Source organism: Heterocephalus glaber, unplaced genomic scaffold (assembly GCF_053883595.1).
Source record: "Heterocephalus glaber isolate CG9 unplaced genomic scaffold, H.glaber_assembly_v1.0 deba00001564, whole genome shotgun sequence".
NCBI classification, from domain to species: domain Eukaryota; kingdom Metazoa; phylum Chordata; class Mammalia; order Rodentia; family Bathyergidae; genus Heterocephalus; species Heterocephalus glaber.
In genome coordinates, this window is record NW_028258351.1 from 21,706,334 (window position 1) to 21,726,155 (window position 19,822).

At 46.4% G+C, this 19,822-nt stretch overlaps 1 protein-coding gene and 1 pseudogene across 1 annotated transcript in view; both read right to left on the minus strand.

Annotated features, from left to right (window-relative positions):
• LOC101697541 (myosin-13) overlaps window positions 1-19,822 on the minus strand; it is a 56,356-nt gene that overhangs the window by 11,477 nt on the left and 25,057 nt on the right. Inside the window, exons 18-28 of the mRNA XM_004857530.4 lie at window positions 19,657-19,780; window positions 18,410-18,546; window positions 16,565-16,820; window positions 14,189-14,431; window positions 10,839-11,015; window positions 9,599-9,744; window positions 9,394-9,484; window positions 8,029-8,418; window positions 4,374-4,500; window positions 4,172-4,290; window positions 2,152-2,348 (exon numbers count right to left, since the gene is read on the minus strand). Of these exons, the coding sequence (XP_004857587.2) occupies window positions 2,152-2,348; window positions 4,172-4,290; window positions 4,374-4,500; window positions 8,029-8,418; window positions 9,394-9,484; window positions 9,599-9,744; window positions 10,839-11,015; window positions 14,189-14,431; window positions 16,565-16,820; window positions 18,410-18,546; window positions 19,657-19,780 (2,007 nt within the window). The remainder of the gene's footprint in view (window positions 1-2,151; window positions 2,349-4,171; window positions 4,291-4,373; window positions 4,501-8,028; window positions 8,419-9,393; window positions 9,485-9,598; window positions 9,745-10,838; window positions 11,016-14,188; window positions 14,432-16,564; window positions 16,821-18,409; window positions 18,547-19,656; window positions 19,781-19,822) is intronic.
• Window positions 8-1,479, minus strand: LOC106010430 (keratin, type II cytoskeletal 8 pseudogene; annotated as a pseudogene).

Genomic DNA, 19,822 nt, shown 5'->3' on the forward strand with positions numbered 1-19,822 from the left:
CCAGTGCTCACCTATACAGCTGTCTCCCACAGGCTCTAAGCAGCTGTGGGAGGGCTGTAGGCTGGGAGTGGCTGCTGTGGCCCATTCTCTTGGAAAAGACATCGGAGGTCTCAGACACTAGCTTCCCGCCTCGAGTCTTGATCTCCTTCACAACCACAGCAGACATTGTTCAGGTGAAGCCAGGGCTTTGGAGGCTCCCAAAGCCAGGGGTTGGGAGGACCCTGTAGGGTGAGCTCATCACTCCTGAGTAGCCACTGGTGGTCTTCATGTGGATGCTCATGTTCTGCATCCTAGCCTCCAGCTTGTTTTCCTGACCCTCCAGCAGCTTGCGGTGGGTGGCTAACTTGATGTCCAGTACCAGACTGGTGTTCATGAGCTCCTGCTATTCGAGCAGCTGCTGCCCCATGTCCTGCTTGACCTTCTGTGGGACGGCCTCCAGCTGGGCCAGCTTGGCCTTGGTGTCCTTAATAGCCAAGCTCCCCACACTGCTCAGCATCAGCGATGGCAGTCTCCAGGGATGCCCTCTGGCCTTTGAGGGCCTCAATCTCTGCCTAAAGGTGGCTAATGCCATGGCTCATCTCAGAGATCTCAGACTTTGTGGAGTGGAGGTCATCCCTGTGCTTCCCAGCCACAGTCTGCAGCTCTTCATACCTGATCTGGTACATGCTCTCAGTCTCAGCCTGGCTGCAGCTGGCAATCTCCTCACACTGGGCCTTGACCTCATTGATGATACCATCCAGGTCCAGGAGCAGCTGTTGTCCATGGATAGAACCAGGCATGTTCCAGAGATCTGAGACTACAGCTTGCCGATCTCCTCTTCATACAGCTGCCTGAGGAAGTTGATCTCGTCAGCCCTTCCAGGCAAGACTCGAGCTCCACCTTTTTCATGTGAGCTTCATCCACATCCTTCTCAATGAGGACAAATTCATTCTCCATCTCTGTAGGCTTGTTGCGCTCATCCTTGTACTTATTTTTGAAGCCCTCCACCAGCCCCTGCATGTGGCCAAGCTTCGCCTCCAGCTTCAACTTCTCCTAGCTCATTGTGTCCAGCTGCCACTGGAGGTTATTGACGTAGCTTTCAAACATGTTGTCCATGTTGTTTTGAGACGTCTTCTGCTGCTGCACAAGGCTCCACTAGGTCTCCAGCATCTTGTTCTGTTGCTCCAGGGACCACATCTTGTCAATGAAGGAGGCAGACTTGTTGAGGTTCTTGATATGCTCCTTTTCCTGAATGTGCATGGCCTGGATGTTGGATCCACCTCCAGGTTCAGGGGGTTCAGCAGGCTCTGGTTCACCTGGACAGCTGTGATGTTCCCCACTCCACCAGCCCCATCCAGCTGTCAAGAATCTGCTGCTGCTGTCCATTTGGGAGAATCTGGAGGAGCTGATGCAGGAATCCAGCCCACTGGTATACTAGAGGCCACTGAAGGTGCAAGGGCCAGAGGTGGACACCATGTAGGACTTCTGGGTCACCCTCATGGACACAGTGGGGGCTGGGGTGAAGGCAGGTGGGCTGAAGATGGGGATCTGAGAAGGAGCCAGGAAGCTGCTCCTGGACAGAGAGCTCTTTTTTCTTTTTTGATGGAATCCAGGGCCTCATGCATACTAGGCAAATGTTCTACCACTAAACTATACCCCTAGTCCTATACTACACTTTGTGGTTTTAGAGAGTACTCCTACTAAAAAACATTCACTGTAAAGCAGTATGCTGTGTGGTGGCAGCAGCCTCACACATCCTGTGTTTAATGCATTTTGTAATTGCATCAAGGGGCCACATGGAGTGATGGACCTGCACGACCTAGGTTTGGGTAAGGAAGTTTGCATAACAATGGCATTGCCTAAGGGAATGTTTCTCAGAATGGTCCCTGTCCTTAAGTGACAAGACCATATCATCTGAATATACCCAAATGCTTGATGGCAAAGCAGGTACCTAGGAGCCATCAAGGTTGCCAGGTGGAATGGACAGTTCTCCAGGGGAAGGATAGGGAGACTCCAGGAGGGTGAGGACCATTCTCTGAATGCTTGAGAAACTGTGAAGGGAGGAAGGAAGGAAGGAAGGAAGGAAGGAAGCGTTCCTGCAGGTAGGAAGATATCTCTGCTTCCTAGCTTGAATCCTGAGTCACCTTTCCTATCATAACTTAGCACACATACTTGGCATCCTCTAGCTCCTCAGTGCGCTGGATGGCGTTGGCCTCATATTTGGTCCTCCACTGGGCAACCTCACTGTTGGCCTTGGACAGCGCCCTCTGCAGCTCGGCCTTGGATTCCTGCTCCTCCTCATACTGTTCCCTCAGCAGGTCACAGTCATGGCGGGAGGACTGCAGCGCGTGGGCCAGGGCGTTCTTGGCCTGCGGAATTACAGTGGTGACAAGTTCCAAACACATTTGACCATTTTCCAAGGTATTTTCATTTAAGTAGCTTTCTTCTAGTTTGAATTAGTCCCATGCTGCCTTCATAAATTTTGCCAACTTGGCATATCACCTGTTTAAGTTTTTTAGGTTTGCTCCTTAGTTATATTTAAATATATTTTTAAAAATAAACTATTATGCTACAGCAAATAGAACCCATTAACATTTGCTATAGACAGAAGGTAACCATAAAAATAAATGCAATGGAAATAAAGCAATGTTACTACCATCTATATCGGCACTGCTGCCCACTGTGGCTTCATGCCTGAGGTCCACCCTCTATTTCTAAATAAGGTAAATGAGCAAATGCTAGAGAGCTGTTGTCTAAATTGAGACCTTTTCTTAGATTTAATCCAAAGGGTTGAAGCAATTAACAAAGGGAATAATTTTCTCCCTCCTTGATGCAATGTTACAGAATGCTGTGATGTGAGAAACCTATGGGCACTTTTCAGGGTCACTGGGCTGTGTGGGTGGGCCCTGGGTCTGACTGCTGATTCTTTGCTGTTTCCAGGATTTGTCTCTTCTTCCCAAGGAGGGGAGGAATCCCTAGAGGGCTCCATCACTCATTCCCATCAGGGCAGGGTCAAAACTTAGCTCTAGTTATAATGGTTGTAAAACACCATCATAAAAAAAAAGAGCTCTGCTGTCCCAGTGCAATAATTTGTACATTTTCATCCTTTAAAAAACAGAAATAAACAACTGAACTTTGCCTAAGAAAGAAAACTGTTGCTGTATCTAGGCCACAGGAGAGCCTTGCTCCTATGGGGACCTTCTCCTTACTCGTTCAGTCTCTGGTTCTCACCACCACCCTCATCCCAGAGTGCACCAAAACCCCTTGCTGTAGAAGAGAAAGGTGGGAAATAAATACATCAATTGTTCTTTTTCAGAATGATGGATCTTGGGAGAATTCTCCCAAATTTCCCTGTAAGTCTTGGCCAGCACACAACAACCTCAGAATTCCATCTATGCTGTTTTGTGGACTCCTGGTTTCCTATTCGGATGCTTGGACAGACAGAGGCATTTGCTGAGCACCTACTGTATGCACTTTTCTTTTCTTTTTTTCTTTTTTCTTTTTTTGGTACCAGGGATTGAACTCGGGTCTTTGCGCTTGCAGGGCAGGCAGTGGAACTACTGAGCTAAATCCCTGGCTGTATGCACTTTTCTATTGGGACTGTACGTACTGTGCACGACCACAGCAGGGGAAAGTTTTTCCTGCCCTTCAGGAGTTTACAGGTCAGTGGGAAGACATGTATCATAGACACTAATGTCTAAAGAGGCTGGAATCAAGAACATGATGAGGTTTGTATAAATGTTTCAAGGGTGCCCCAAGCCATGTATCCTTTGGGAAGAAAGGTACTTAAAAGCAGGTGTCACAGGTGGTGACTCACTGGATGTAATGAAGAAGAAAGAGGAAGGCATTTTAAATGCCTGGGGTGAAAGGCTATGCAGAGATCATCAAACCAGTCCAGTGATGGCAGGGGAGGTGTTCCTGGCTGGGGAGGGGACTTTATCAGACTACCTTCTGGGGACAGAGGTGTCCAGAAAATGGAGCATTATGGTAGAGTTTTCTAGCTCTGAGAAAGGAGATCCAAAGCCAACGACCCCTGGGCTTAAGGAACAGGTTCTTACTGCATGACACGGCAGAGGGAAGTCACATTAGACATCTTGATGTGGCGCTGCTTCCCACCAGATTGGGTGGAGTGGTTGCATTACTGGCTTCTCAGGTTCTGGCTGATTCAGACGTGCCAAAAAGGCGACCTTACCTTGGTTTCTTCTTCCAGTTGCCTCTTAAGCTCCTCCAGCTGCTGGGTGAGGGCTTGCTTGCCTCTGGTTAGCTGTGAAATCAGAGACTCCTTCTCTTCCGTTTGGTGGCACAGCTCCCCTACCAAACACATGTACCCCCATGTCAGCATTGACCATTGTCCCCTCATGGCCCAACTGGCCCCGGGCACTGCCTGTCCTCACCATTTTGGGTCTGCAGTCTTGCCTTCTGCATATTCAGATCATGGATTAACTGAGTCTGGTGGTCATCCTTGGCTTTGATTTCATTAAATTGGTCTTCCACAGATCGGCACATTCTTTCTATGTTATTCTAAAAAAAAAAACACAAGGTCAATGTGAATGGAGGAAATGGGCTCCTGCTGCCCAGTATTGAACTGCACAGTTTGATAGTTTGGTTTCTTATTAGGTAAAATAAAAATATGGGACACATAAAAGCTGCTTTAAAATGATAATCATTTCAGATTTGCCTTATTTTTATTTGTGATTATTGCTTAGTCACCAATAGCTTGGAACATCAAGTTTGGGTGGGTTAGTATTCAGTGACTTAGAAATATCATCTAGGAAGATGCCTCGCCAAGGAACTCCAGGATTCCACTGGAATATAGGCATTTCTGTTGCCTCTATTTGCAAGCATTGTGGTCAGGTGACAAGGCTGAGCATTTCCTGCAATCATACACAGGGTTCCCGGTGGTGCTGGTGATGTGGAGGGACTCACCGTCCCCTCCTTTAGTTGGCCTGTATTTTCATGAGGTTTTTATTCAAAACCTTGTGTATGTTGTGGGCCTCTTCCCTCCTCCCACCTGAGAACATATGAAATAAAACGAGCATATGCTTTGCCTTAGCCTGGGAAGCCTGAGATGGCCTCAGAAGGAGCTGGGATATTAGATCTAAAGGGAGTCCTCGAGGAGCTTGGGATGTATTTGAGAAGATGACATGCACGTGAAAGAATTCCAGCAGGGGGAGTCAAAAGAGGGACGGTAACACAAGGAGAGAAATCAAAGGATACAATAACAACGAAATAGAAAGCAATAGGAAGTGCTCCTTCCAGTGAATTTTATGTGTGCCATTCTTTTTTTTTTTTTAATTTTAAAATTGAGAACAGAGAGCAGAAAGCTATTCTGGAGGCAGGGAAGCTATAAAGAGGGGCTGGTTATAGACAGCATGTTAGTAATGCTGGGGTCTCTTCTAACCTAGCCAACCCTGTAACCCAGCCTGGCTTGGTGGGAGAAAATGAGAATGAATGTGAGCCAGTGAGCTGCAGTCAGGGAGCACTAGGATTTGGATGTGCTCATGTGGAGGAAGCTTGATCCCCAGTGTGGTGGTATAGGGAAGTGGTGGGACCTTCAAGACGTGGGGCCTGATGGGAGGCAAGCAGGTAATGGGGCTCCTCCTTTGGGAGGGATTAATGCTGGTCTCATGAGACTGGATTAATTTCCTACATCTCTCTTTTCCATGCTCACCATTGTAACATGTGCTCCTGCCATGGTGATGCCATTCACCATGGGGCTTTTACCAGAGCTGAGAAGATGCCAGTCCCATGCCCTAGAACCTCCAAAACTGTGAGCTAAGTAAAGCCTCTTTTCTTTACTAAGGACCGAGTCTCAGGTGTTTTATTAGAGCAGTAGAAAATGAGCTAAGACAGGGACTAAGAGAGAGCCCAGAACAGTGTGAAGCAGACCCAGCACAAGGACAGAAAGAGGCTCCACAGAGACTCCTTTGCTTCTCAAACCCTGTCTCCTTTCCTTTTCTTTTTTTGATACTGGGGGATTGAACTCGGGTCCTTGTGCTTACACAGCAGGCGGCGAAACCACTGAGCTAAATCCCTGGCTCCTCCTTTCCTTTTCTCGACAGACACCTGACCTTTGGGGATCACTCTGTGAGTCCCACAGCGTCACAGGTGGGGCCACTGCTGCTTCTTCCAGCCCAGCTAAAGAGCTTCATGTGAAGCTCACTGCAGCCTGGAAGGAGGGGAACTCTTAAATCTAGGTGCACACAGGGGCTGCTGGAGGAAAGCTTGGCTCGAAGTCATATACAGAGGTGGGTTTGCCCTGAAGCTGGTGAAGTTAAACTTCAGGGTCTCTGTCTGTAGGGGCCCCAGAGAGTTTCGGGGGTTGCAGCTCCAGGTGAGGAGGGGTCTGTCATGAACAGATTATATTTCCAGATAGGCATTTCTGGCAAAGGAAAAGAATATGACTTTTCATTCTAAGTAAATACTGATGTTCACACCTAATTTTCAAAATTTTGTATACAATTGGCCCTCAGTATCTGCAGGTTCCACATTCTCAGAGTCAACCAAGTACAGATGGAAAATATTTTCAAAAATTGCATCCATAATGAACACGAACAAATTTTTTTCCATCATTATTCTTAGGACAATACAGTATGAAAATTGCATACATACCATTTGCATTGTATTAGGTATTATAAGTGATCTAGAGATGATTGAAAACATTCAATGAGATGTATGTGGGTTATATGCAAAAACTGTGCCGATTTATATAAAGGATTGAGCATCCATGGATTTTGGTGTCCATGCCGGTCTTAAAACCAATCCCTACAGATAATGAGGAACACCGGTATTCTTTTCCTCCTCCTCCTCCTCCTCCTCCTCTGTCTGTCTCTCTGTCTTTCCCTTTCTCTCCCCCTCTCCATATGGGAATTGAGCCCTGGGCATTTGCAATGAGCCCAACCCTTTCATTTTTGTGTTCTGGGGACTGAACTCAAGGCCTTTGCAGTTAGCTACATCCCTAGCCCCCAGCCCCTTTTTGTTGTTGTTGTTGTTGTTGTTAAACTTTGAGGTAGGGTCTTGCTAAATTGCTAAATTGTCCAGGCTGGGCTCAAACTTGCAATCCTCCTATCTCAGCCTCCCAAAGTGCTGGGGTCACAGGCGTGCCCCACCATGCATCACAACTGTACTTTCTCTTAAAGAGCCTCAACCCTCTCAAGTCTTAGATGCTTCAGCACCTGGATCCATACCTGTTCACACGCATAATTTCACACTGACTCTGCCTCCTAGTGACTAGGGTTGTGGAGTAAGAAGGCATGGGTGTAGAAAAAACGCTACCAGGAAGGCCCTTTGGTGCAATTCATCCATATGTTCAGTTCTAAAACAGGTCAGATGGATTGGAAGCTTTCTGTAAGTTTCAGGAAGAATGGTGCGATTTTGAGTGGTGGTACAGCACTCAATCAAACGTCAGCGGTGCTGTCTGCATGTCTGCCCCCCACCCCCTATATTCCAACTTAATCCCCAGTGTGGTGCTGTGGGGAGATGTGGCCTTTGGGAGGTGACTAGCTCACAAGGGCTCCACCTTTGAAGGGACTGGTGTCCTTATCAAAGCAGTTGGAGCAAGCACCCTTGCACCTTCTGGTACGTGAGCACTCAGCAAGAAGGTGCCATCTATGTAGCATAAAGCGACTCTGCTGACACATCAATCTTGGCCTTCCCAGGCCTCAGAACTGTGAGCAATAAAGGTGTTGTTTATAAATTACTCAGTGTATTAGTCACAACAGCCCCAATAGATAAATGACACCTGACTTGAATGAAAATGAGGACAGGGTTTTGAACAGTGATGGTGAACATTAGACAACAAATGCTCAAGCTGCAACCCCAGACTGACTTATTTATCCCAAAGTGCCACACTGCAATTAAACCTGAATGCTTGGCTGCCAGGGCAATGCTGACTTGGCTCGTGTGCCGACAGAGAGGGCTACGTATGCCCACTGTGGCACAAGTGCCATAGGTTCGCCATCACTGGTTTAGAATGTGCTGTGGGCTTCTCACAGGACAGGAGGACATGGTGGCCTCACGTGTGCCAAGACCAGGGGGGTCATCAGGTACCTTCGACTTGGAGACTGTCTCAATGTTGCTGGCCATGTCATCAATCTCCATCCTCAGCTCGCTCTTCTCCTTCTCCAGCTTCTGCTTGACCCGCTGCAGGTTGTCAATCTGCTCCCCGAGCTCAGCCACGCTGTCCGCGTGCTTCTTCCTCAGGGTGGCTGCCGTGGCTTCGTGCTGCAAGGTCGCCTCCTCCAGGTCCCTGCGCAGTTTCTGGAACTCTGCCTCCCGCTTCTTATTCATCTCAATCTGGGCAGAAGTGGCCCCACTGGCTTCTTCCAGTCTCTCGCTGATCTCCTCCAGTTCCCGGGAGAGGTCAGAGCGCTGCTTCTCAATCTTGGCTCTGAGTGCATGCTCCGCTTCAATTTCTTCCTCCAGCTCTTCTGTGCGAGCCTGAAAAAGTCACTGTATCAGAAATGTGGTCAGGAAAAGGAGTAACGAACTCTGGGAGGGGCCAAGTGGTGAGGAGTGGAGGTAGGTGGCACCAAGTTAAGAATACATTATAACACTCAGCAAACAAACTAATTTGGAAATAACCTAAGTGCCCATGGATAGGGGACCGGTCAAATCCACTGTGATGGAGACTGACTCTGGAACTCTATGAAGCCACTAGATGCTGATCCATGCCTGTTATGGATAGCTCTGTCAAACATGTTCATCAATGAAAGAAGTAAATTGCAAAATGATACTCTTAGTTGAAAATATTTATGCTAAAAATACAAAGAAACAAGAAATATATATTCTAAATATTTCTTTGGCTCCTATACGTGTCCGTAAGTACACAGGAAAAGATCCAGATCAATTGAACTGAACCAGTTGCTTCTTCTGAGAGGACTGGGCACAGGGCTTAGGGACAGTGGTCAGTGCACCTTATCAATAATATTTGGTCTTATTGATAATAGTTTGATTCTGTTTAAGGAAATATACTTATATGTTATTTAGAAAATTAAGATATTAACCAAGCATGGTGGTGTGTGCCTGTAATCCCACGTACTGGGGAGACTGAGGCAGGAGGGCAAGACCCTGTCTCAAAATAAAATATTAAAAAGGGCTGGGGATGTAGCTTAGCAGTCTGTGGGTTCAATCCCCAGTAATAAAAGAGGAAGAAAGAAAAAAGCTGAGCATGGTGACATGCACCTACTCAGGAGGCTGAGGCAGGAGCATTGCTTGAGCCTAGGACTTTGAGATCAGCCTGGGCAACATAGTGAGATCCTGTCTCCAAAAAAGGAAAGGACAGGTCATTCTTTCCAGCTTTAAAGCTCTAATAGGAGGAAGAAAAGAAGAAGAAGCTCAAGAGACAAAGGGGAAAGAGCAAGCATGAGCACTTGCAAAGGGGTTTCTATGAATGGACAGTTTTAACACTTTCACCTGCAATTCTTTTATCTTCTTTTGCAACTGCAAACTGTGAACTTGTTCATCTTCGATTTTGGTTTGTAACTGACTGATTTCAAACTCCTTCCTGCAAATAGATTTTCAAGAAGATAAAAGTATACCAAATACAAGTCTTTTAAGGGCAAGGGTTGGGAGCTGGTTGTTCGGGTTCAAATAGAGATAGAAAATGACATATACTCACTTCTTCAATTTCTCCTCCATCTGTTGCTTGTCATTTTCTAGATCCATAATGGATTCCCGGGACATTTTCAGGTCTCCCTCTAGTTTTCTCTTCACTCTTTCCAGGTCTGCTCGTAGTTTCTTCTCCTGCTCCAAGCTGCCCTCAAGCTGTGAAGACATGGGCAGAAAGGCTGGGACTGGATGGGAAACAGAACTTCCCCTTTCAGCCAAGGCAGCTGCACACCTGCTGGGGCTTCTGGGCTGTAGTCAGGTGCTCACCGGAAGCCCCCAGGTGGGGTGACATGAGTGGTCCCTGCGTTCCCCTTCTTCTGTCCTCTAGCAAAAAGACTCCAGGGGGCTGCATTCCTTGGGGGCCTCCAAGTGCCCCCTTCTATGTTGTTCAGCCGATTCCCATGTGGCCTGTCCTAGGCCATATTTCCTCCAAAAATGTCACACCCTGGGGTGCATGGCCTTGCACAGACAGGAATGAATGGGGCCTTCTGTGAGCTACGCCATAGAGTCTAGGCTGCGCACTGCGGCCATCACTCTCCCCTGCTCACACTGTGCAACTGTGGGGAGAACAAGGCGAGGAGCCCGTGTGCTTCCGTGTGCACGTGTGGGCCCAGGGAAAGGAGGGTGTCAGCGAGAAGCACACTGACTCTGGGCTTAGAAAAAATAAAGAGATTGTAAGAGCTCTAGCCACAATCATGAGTAAAGCCAGAAAACTTCAAATCTGGCCCTTACATCAAGAATAGTAAGGTTCTTTATGAGAGGACAAAATAGTAACTTTCATAGCTACAAATAGATTTTTCTCTTTGGCAGTTCTGGGGATAGAGCCCAGAGCCTTGCACATTCAAGGCAAGCGCTCCGCCACTAAGCTACATTCCCAGCTGGAACTAGTTCTTAGTAACATTAAAAACATTAGAACAAGACTGGAGGTTTTGGAACCCAAATGACTGATGCTAGTAATAATGATGATAAAATGTTAGCAGCTAATGATTTACTAAAAGAGCTCTGCGGGTTGACCCTTTTCTAGAAGCCCTTCAAGGGAGAGCTGTTTGTATTCCATTTCACAGGCTGGAAACTGAGGCTTCACAGGGTTAATTGTTCTGCTCATTCTGCCACATTTGCTTGGGTTGAGGGCAAGACTGAATTTGAACTCAGATTCCGGGACCTGAACTCTGCAACCCTGCATCCTGTCCACCTCCCTTGCCTGGTCCTGAAGTAACAAAACCTAAAGCAGAGCAGCCCCGTGGCCTTACATCATCTGTCTGCTGCTCAAGCTTGACATTGATTTTGATCAGGCTGTTGACTTTATCTTCTTCAACCTGAAGGTCGTCCAGTGTTTGCTGATGGACTTCCTGTAAAGATTTCTTTTCTTTGGTCAATTTGGAAATGTTTTCTTCAAGGGCTGTCATTTCTTCAGAAAGATTCTTTACCTAGGAGAATACCAATACCAATTTAATACTGAAGCAATTAAACCAGAAGTTTCTGACAATAAGAGGTACTGCTGCCTCTGTCTCCCTGTCTCTGGCTACTGTTTATTTAAAAATGGACAGCTTCTCATGCAACCACTGTGGAACTCAAATGGAAATACCTCAAAAAAATAGGATGAGAGCCGGGGATTTAACTCGGTGGTTCTACCACCTGCCCCACAAGTGAAAGGACCCAAGTTCCATCCCTGTTACCCCCGCCCCCCCCAAAAACAACAACAACAACAAAATAGGATTAGAGGTCTCATTTGACTCATTTGGGATCTTCCCAAAAGAATTAAAAGAATCATACTACAGTGATATATGCTCACCCATGTTTATAGAGGCACAGACTGTAATAGCTAAAGCTTGGAAACAGCCCAAGTGCCCATTAATTGGAAACTGGATAAAGAAGGTGTGGGTTTTTAAAAATAAAATGGAGTACTACTCAGCCATAAAGAACGAGAAACTAGAGACATTTATAGCTAAATGGATGCACATTGAGGCCATACTCAGGTGAAATAAATAGGACACACATGTGTAAATACCAAATAGTTTCTCTAGTGTGAGAAACTAAAAGTGTAAATAAGGATCAAAATGAATAATTGATAATGTGAAATAGGAAGAAAAGGTCCAAAGGGGAAGGGGAAGTGGGAGGGGCAGGGGAAAGGAAAGAAGGGAATGGAAAATATATGAGAAATGGAAAAAAATGGAAACAAAGTCTTTGTAAATAGGGAAGGGTGGAGGGGTTGAGAGGAGGGCTAGGAATGGGGAAAAATAAGAACCAAGATACATCGTGTAAAGGTACAAGTTCCCAATGATGAGTGTAACTATTGTATTCCTAAAATGTACCAATAAACTTAATAAAAAAATGGACACATTTTCAGGTTTTTCTTTTCTTTTTTTTTGGTACCAGGAATCGAACTCAGGGCTTCATGCTTTCCAGGAAGGCACTGTACTGCTGAGCTACATCCCGACTCAGTTCTTTTTATTTTGGTACCTGGGATTGAACTCCAGACTTTGTGCTCTCGAGGCAGGTGCCGGAACCACTGAGCTAAATCCCCAGCCCTCAGTTCTTTTTTTAAAATGGTACTGGAGATTGTTGGCTCCAGGGACCTTCACATTGAACTACATTCCCAGCCTTTCTTTTGCTTCTCTTTTCTCTCTCTCTCTCTCTCTCTCTCTCTCTCGCTCTCTCATCTTACTATGTTATCAAGGCTGGTCCTAAGCTCTTGGGCCCAACCAATCCTCCTGCCTCAGTTTCCCAAATAGTGGTGACTACAGGTGTGCACCACCATATCTGGCCAGCCTCTCCATTTTCAATCTTCCTCCTTGATCTCACGTTTTTCCATTAGGATTACTCCTTTAAGGAGTACCTTGTATTTTATAAGGAAGGACATTGTTAAATGTGAATATACTTCCTCTGAAGTACAATACATCAATCTGCATCCACTCACAATACAATTGCAGAAACGTGCTGTTTAGGTTAACTGATGGAGGTTTACAGTGTGGCCAGAAGGGCAGAGAGAGGCATGAAGTGCTTGCTATGCAAGGAAATCCAGAAGGTAGTCTTGCATTGTCCAGATTCAGCATGAAGGTTCGAAGGATGGAGCTTTAAGGCATTCTAGAAAAACTCGTTTTCATGTGCAGTAGTCTTCAGGATCAGAAGTGGCTGACTCGTGATTGGGTGCTGAGTCTGGCCATCAACATATCTATCCCTCTCCCTCTTTTCCTCTTCTCATCTCTCCCCTTTCCTTTTCTTTTCATCCTCTTTTCCCTCCTTCTCTCCCCTTCCTCTTCCTCTCTGTCTCCTCCTTCCTTCCCCTCTTCCTTCCTTCTCCTTCCTCTCTCTCTATCTCTCTATCTGTCTGTCTCTATCTGTTTCTCTCTCTCTGCACTGCGGATCAAACCCACGGGCACTTTACCACTTATCCTCAGCCCTTTCTTTATTTTTTAATTTTTGAAACAGAGTCTTGTTAAGTTGTCCAGGCTGGGCTAGAACTTGCAATTCTCCTGCCTTAGCCTCCTAGGTGGCTGGGATTTCAGGGATGTGCTACCATGCCTGGTGACATCTATTTTTAATTTGTGTATTTTAAAAATGTTATCAACAAAGAAAAGAAATGGGATTTCACATAAAGTCTGGATTTATGGCTTCTCTTAGAAGCTCAGAAGCTCTCACAGTACTGGGTTCCCATACCCACCTGAGGGCAGTTGGCTGGGGCTGAGTCATGACTGCCACCTGTGGACAGGGCAGTGTCTACTGCGGTCCCCGTCCCTCCCTGTCATCCATTTCCATCACTCCCAATTATCTATGTCACACTGACTCTGAGTGTCAACTGCCATTGTCACTTTATATCCAGCAGATCTCAGCCCTGACCCAGCTCGTGGGCAGCCAATACAAAGTGAGTCGTATCGTGTGCTTTCACAGATCTTCACTAATGTACCTCGTAGTGCTGAGTGCATAAACACCGCCATGCTGGCTATTTCCTTCTCCACGCTTGGCACTGGATGTTTGGTGTCCGTCCTCGGCACCCTGTATGCACAGCCTGTTGCCCCCAGTGGCTGCTGGGCACTCCCTGGTGCGCATCCACCATGTTCTGCCTCTCCACCCCCCGGCGGTGGACCTGACATTGCCTCAGCTCCGCCCGTCAGCAGTGCCACCACAAAGTCCTCCTGCATGTCCCCCTGTGGACCAGAGGAAGAGTTTCCTAGTCCTCACACCGGAGCAGAATAGCTGGATTGTAGGATAAGTAAAATCCTGACTTGCTAAGTAATTCCAAATGACCTTCCGGAAGGTGGAAGGGTCTATTCCCTTCCAATAATGCCTGAGGGTCCTGAACCTCCATCTCCCTGCCTGTCCTTGATGCTGTGCAGTTTTCTGCAGGTGTTTGCTTGCTCTCCCTGTGCCACGTGCTATGAGAAACAATGATGGATGTGAGACAACTCTTCCTCCCAAGGAAACATAGAAGTTCATGGTTCAACGGAGGAGAGCCTGGGCGCTGGAGAGCAATGCAGAAGGAGCTAAGTACCCTTCTGCTTGGGTCCTGCCACTCACTCCCAGACCACGCTGGGTGGATGCAGCTCCCACGCCCACCTTGCTCCTCCTTATGGAGAGCGTGGGGACCCTTGGCTGCACCCACCTTGTTCTCTGTGGCATGCTTCTCCTTTTCAACTTTTGTCAGGGTCAGCTCAAGGTCATCAATGTCTCTTTTGAGAGAGGAGCATTTGTCTTCCAGAGTCCTTTTCTTGGCCACCAGGTCAGAGTTGGTTTCCTCCTCCTCTTCCAGTCTTTCATTCAGCTCCTTGACTTTGGCTTCCAGCTGGATCTTGCTTTTGATGAGTCCCTCACACCGTTCCTCAGCATCCATCAGATTCTCAGTTTCCTGAAAGAATCGGGTCATTGTAAGTTTTGACCAATCTCTTGGAAAACCCTGGAAGGAAAGGGCTTCACTCTCTAAAAGCCCATTATCTGAGCCTGGTGAAGTGGTGCATGCTGGTAACCCCCAAACTCTGGAAGGCTGAGGCAGGAAGATTGCAAGTTCAAGTCCTGCCTGAGTGATTCAGGAGACCCTTATCAAAATAAAAATAAAAAGGCTGGGGATTTAGCTCAGTGGTTTTGCCGCCTGCTGCTGAAGCTCAAGGACCTGAGTTGGATCCCCGGTACCAAAAAATAAAAAATGAAAAATAAAAAGGTCTGGGGATGTAGCTCAGTGCAAAGGCCCTGGGTTCAATCCCCTGTACTGTCAGGGAGGGAGGGGGAAGCACATTATCTGGACCTAAGCCAAGGAGGGGTGCATACATGTATTCACATGCATGTACACACACACCCATGTATACATACCTGTATGTCACCTGTACTGTTCAGGAGGGTTGCTGGGGATGGAACCCAACACCTGGAGTGTGCTAAGCAAGTGCTCTACTACTGAGCTACATTCTTTCTTTTTGTTTATTCTTTAAGTTTATTGGTACATTCTCCCCAAATTTAAAGACCCAAACCAAGATATATCATGAGCTACATTCTTATCCCCATATACTCTTTTTTAGAAAACCACATAACATTCATTCGATAGAAATTTGCTTACGGTAACTACAAGGGAGTTCCTGGAGTTTCTAGTTTGTTTTAAAGAATAAGCCTCTACACATTTGCCGAAATTTTAGTGTCTTTTCATCTCATTCTTTCTGGTACTACCAGTTGAAAAAGGCTCCATTTACTCTGTGTTATCCCAAGTTAACTAGTATTTTAAAAACATTACCACGTCTTAACTTCCAACAGCAATGTGCTGCCTGTGTGGAGCCTCCTGGAGGCAGAAAACAGCACACTGGTAGCAAGAACCAGTGATTGACTAAGTCCATGTCTCAGAAGACTAATGAATCTCCTGGTCAGGTGAAGATCAGCTAATTTTCTTCTCACACTGGGTCAGGCTGTGTCTTCCCATCTAAGAGTATTTTGAGAACTAGACACACAGTGCAGGGGACACAGAAAGAGACTGCTGAGGATAAATGCTAGTGTTTACTGCACATCTATAAACTTAAGCTCCGTGCTAGATATTTTACATGCACTAAACCTCTGATTCCTCATCAACTGTATGAAGTGAGTGGTATTACTATATCCATTTTAGAGATAAGGAAACTGAGCCATAAAGAAAAGTAACTTGTCTAAAATCACAAAGCTTTAAGTGAAGGATGAGGGGGCTGAGAATGCAGTGCAGTGGTAGAGTGTTGCCTCGAATGCTCGAAGCCCTGAATTTGATCCCCAGGCCTGGCAGTGTGTGTGTGGAGGATCCGGCATATAAACCCAGTTGTTTGGTTATTTGGTTCTATACTTGTTTTCTTGCCCAGTGTGCCTGGGAAGGTGCTCCTAAAAACTGTGCTATACTGATTGGGAAAGTGAAAAAGAGAGTAAAAAATTCTTTGCACATAAGGCAAAGGCAAAAAAGTATTTGGGGGCTCATTAAAAAAGGAAAATTACAAATGTCTTCACTCTGGGAAGTGAGACAATTACACTGCCAGAATGTTGTACACAGCAGATGTGGTTTCATTTTTCCCATTTATTTGATAAAAATGTGTTCTCTAAAGCACTTTCGGAGTATAATCATATTATTGAAACTCATATGTGGAAAATTATTCTTTCTACTTTGAATTGGTTTATTTAATTTTAATGATTTATTTTTATTGATAGGATTTTTAAAATACCCAGTGAACTCCTGACAGCTTTTGATTATAGTGACTTGCACACGTCCCTCAGATCCATAGCAAAATATGACTAATTTTGCAATGGAAGACAGGGAGGCACCAAAGATGGTACAAGTTCACTTTGCGGTCATATTTTCTGGTCTGTAAGGCTTTGGCTAAACTAGAGCCTGCCCTCTATCAGCAGGATGGTGCTCAAATACTGTGTATGACCACTAGGTGACACCACTGCCTCTTGAATGGACACTATTGAGGCCTCAATGTTCCTCCTGTTCTGTCCTCCAGAATGACACTCTGTTTTGAATTCTCAGGTGGAAGATACTTACAGACTGGACCTGCAACTGGAGGTCATTCTTTTCTTGTAGGAGGGAGACCATTTTCTCCTCCAGCTCCTTCCTGTGAGCCTCGGATCTGGCCAGTTCTTCCTTGGTTCTCTCGAAGTCTTCCTTCATGGTGGCCATCTTCTTCTCAGCCTCTGCACTCTTCAGCAAGGGCTTGATCTTGAAGTACATGTTCATCCAGGGCCAGTGCTTGACATTCATAAAAGAGCGGATGTTGTACTGGATACAGAAGATGGAGTCCCTGTGTATCCAGGAGGACTTGGGTCAATAAACCACAGCAAGTTCTGGTCTCTGCTCCCAACCCCCATCTGTCAACACAGGCCCCAAAACTTCTCTTCTTCCTGGATAGGTGGGCAGAGTCAAGATCTTCAGATCCTATGGGCCCAGAGTAGCTCTACAATTGATGAATGCAGGACACAGCACACACACAGGTTGGGAGGAAGGGAAGGCAGGGGGCATTTGTAGTTCTTTCATTCACCTGGCTACCTGCTGTACCACCTTACTGAAAAGCTCTACCTGAGGCCATCAGTGCCCTCTTCATGGCCAATGCAGTGGGCATCTTTTGTTCCTGTTCTGAGTTTTTCATCCACTTTTTTTTTGTACCAGGGATCGAACTTGGGACCTTGCACTTGCCCCAGAACTACTGAGCTAAATCCCTGGCCCCTTTCACCCACTTCTGGACTGTTAATTGGCTTTCCCTTTTCTGGCACTTCGTCTGCCTTTGATGTCTTGCTCGTGGTATTTCGCCTGTGGGACCCCTCTTCTTACTGAAGTGTTAATGTAATGGCCTGTCTCTGGTCACCTCCCAGTCTCTTGCCCTGTAGAACTGATCTGTTTTCCCAATTTCTACTGTTGCCCACATCCAGTATCACCTACACAATTGCTTACCCACCACAGATTCATATTCACATAGCTCACAGATGCCTGAAAATTTGCTTCTTTTTCCCTTAAACTGCTTCCTTCTTTGGGATTATTTTCATGTCCATGCTGGCTTTCATCTGCTTCACCAAGCTAGATGTCTAGGAGGACTCCTAACACACGATGGGGCACTGTGACACCAGTGGTGTTAGATCTATACTGGGTGTCAGGGAATCAGAGAATGAGCTCCCACCCACATCGTATCATCCCCCAACCCCCCTCCCCCACACAACCAATAATCAGTGCTGCTATTTCTTCTCTTGGGTTATTCAAGGAGTAAGACTCATAAATAGTCCTTCACTTCATGCCCTCTTCTCTCACCCATTGACTATGTTTTAACTCAAGGACTTGGATGGATGGCTACAACTTGATCTTGTCCCTTCTCATTCCCTTGAGTTCATGGCTCTCCTGGCTGCCAGAGTAACCTGATTCCATCACTCAACTCCCACTGGTCCCCATCAAGCAGAGGATTCAGTCTGGGCTCTTGAACTCGATGCACTGGGGACTTCCACTGCCTGCTTCTCTCTTCTAATAACAGTGACCTGCTTGTCTGTCTCCCTCCCAGACCATCTTTTCACAAGTCATGCAAAACTTCTGGAAAGTTCTTTCTTCTTGTTGACCCCTTCGTGCCAATTCCAACCCTCCCAAGGGGGCTGAGGACATGTTTGCACCGGTCCCCATTCCCCTTTCTATGCATGTGTCTTGTCTCTGAGTTGCTTGAAGTCAGGGTTCATTTCTGTATTTCCCAGTACCAAGCAGACTACCCAGTGCAGGACTTCTGCTTAGGAAATGCTAGCCCAGTGAATGAATGAAAGAATGAAGGAGTCAGTGAGTATCCCAAGTCTAAAAACAGAAAGTAATTAGCTACTACATAGGGAAGGCAGAGTAAGGTGGAGAGAGGGTCTGTGTCACCTCCTCTCCATCATCTTCTTGAACTCCACCCGCATCAGGTACCCCCTGCACAAGGCCTGTGTTCGTGTCATCAGGGTCACCAGTTTCTCATCTCGCATCTCCTCCAAGAGTCCCAGGAGCCCAGCTTTGAAAAACACCTGCATTAAAAAACATACAAGCCCTGCTTAATCTTCAGGAGGTGTTCAACCTGGCCCAGTGAGTGAGCCTCTTTCTAGCTCCAGCCTCTACCTGCAGAGTGATGGGTCATAACCAGCAGCAATATAGCTTCCAATACTTGCTTCTCAGTGGCTCCTCCTCTCTGTAATTGTACCTCCTGTGCAGTGAGGTTGCCTTTTTGAAAGTAGGTACCAGGTTCACCAACCTCACGGACCAGTTTTGACAGCGCTCATGCCCAGGAAACGAAGACAGGTCCGGGAAATAACCACAGAGTGGAATTGTGTCTGGTTGAGGAGAAAGTCACAGATGCATGTGCCTCCTCATTTTTCTCTCTCTAGGTTCATCTGGGAAGTCTGGTACCACCCTCAGGCCCACTGAACCCACCCCTTCAGCAGCAGAACTTCTTTATCCTCATGACGTTCAAGGAAAGACAACACCCTTTGAACCAGCTGGGGATCCCAGCCTGCCCCTTTCTGGAAGGTAGGGCTTTGGAGTCAGGCCAGGATCTGAAGTCAGCCTTTTCACTTGATTGCTGTTTTCTGACTTGTCTATTCATGTGACCTTGAGGACTGACCTTGGCCTATGGTGCCTCCTCCTTCCCAAGAACTCCACGAGGTAAGTGCCTGCCTTATCACCATCACCCTTACCTCTTCAGTTATTGTGAGGAAGGCTTTTCTAAATGTGTGTGGAAGGCTTTTCACAGGGTACATACCTACATACTAACTGGCAGCCATTTTATTGGTTATAATTATTCTTCTCAAATTATCACTGTCCCTCTCTGAAGTCTGTTCTAAGTTCTCTTCTCCCTGTAGCTCTTTCTCCTTTAAAAATAACTCTTTTCATTTCACTCTAGGACACCAAAATTCCCCATTGCTTTTTTCCTAGACTTCTAATCTGAGCTTCCAACCACTTAAAGAATAGCACAGAAATAGAACCTTCTTTACCTAGTCATAGAGTTCTCTTTATCTGGGCTCCCAGACAAAGGACAGTAAGGCTGACCAGAAGAGGAAAGAGACTCTTCTCTCTGACGAGCTAACAAGTGGCCAGGGCTGTGGGTTATGTTGGAGAGTCCCAGCTTCACCTGTCCTCACCTTGGTGTGGCCAAACCGGTACTGCTCCTGGTCCACGTCAATGGAGTTTAAAAGCTTCTCAGAAGCATTTTTGCTGTCAATGAACTGCCCTTCGGGGATGGCGCTGGCATTGAGAATCCTGTACCTGAAGAGAGGAGCAACATTCCTGAAAAATTTAACTTCAGAA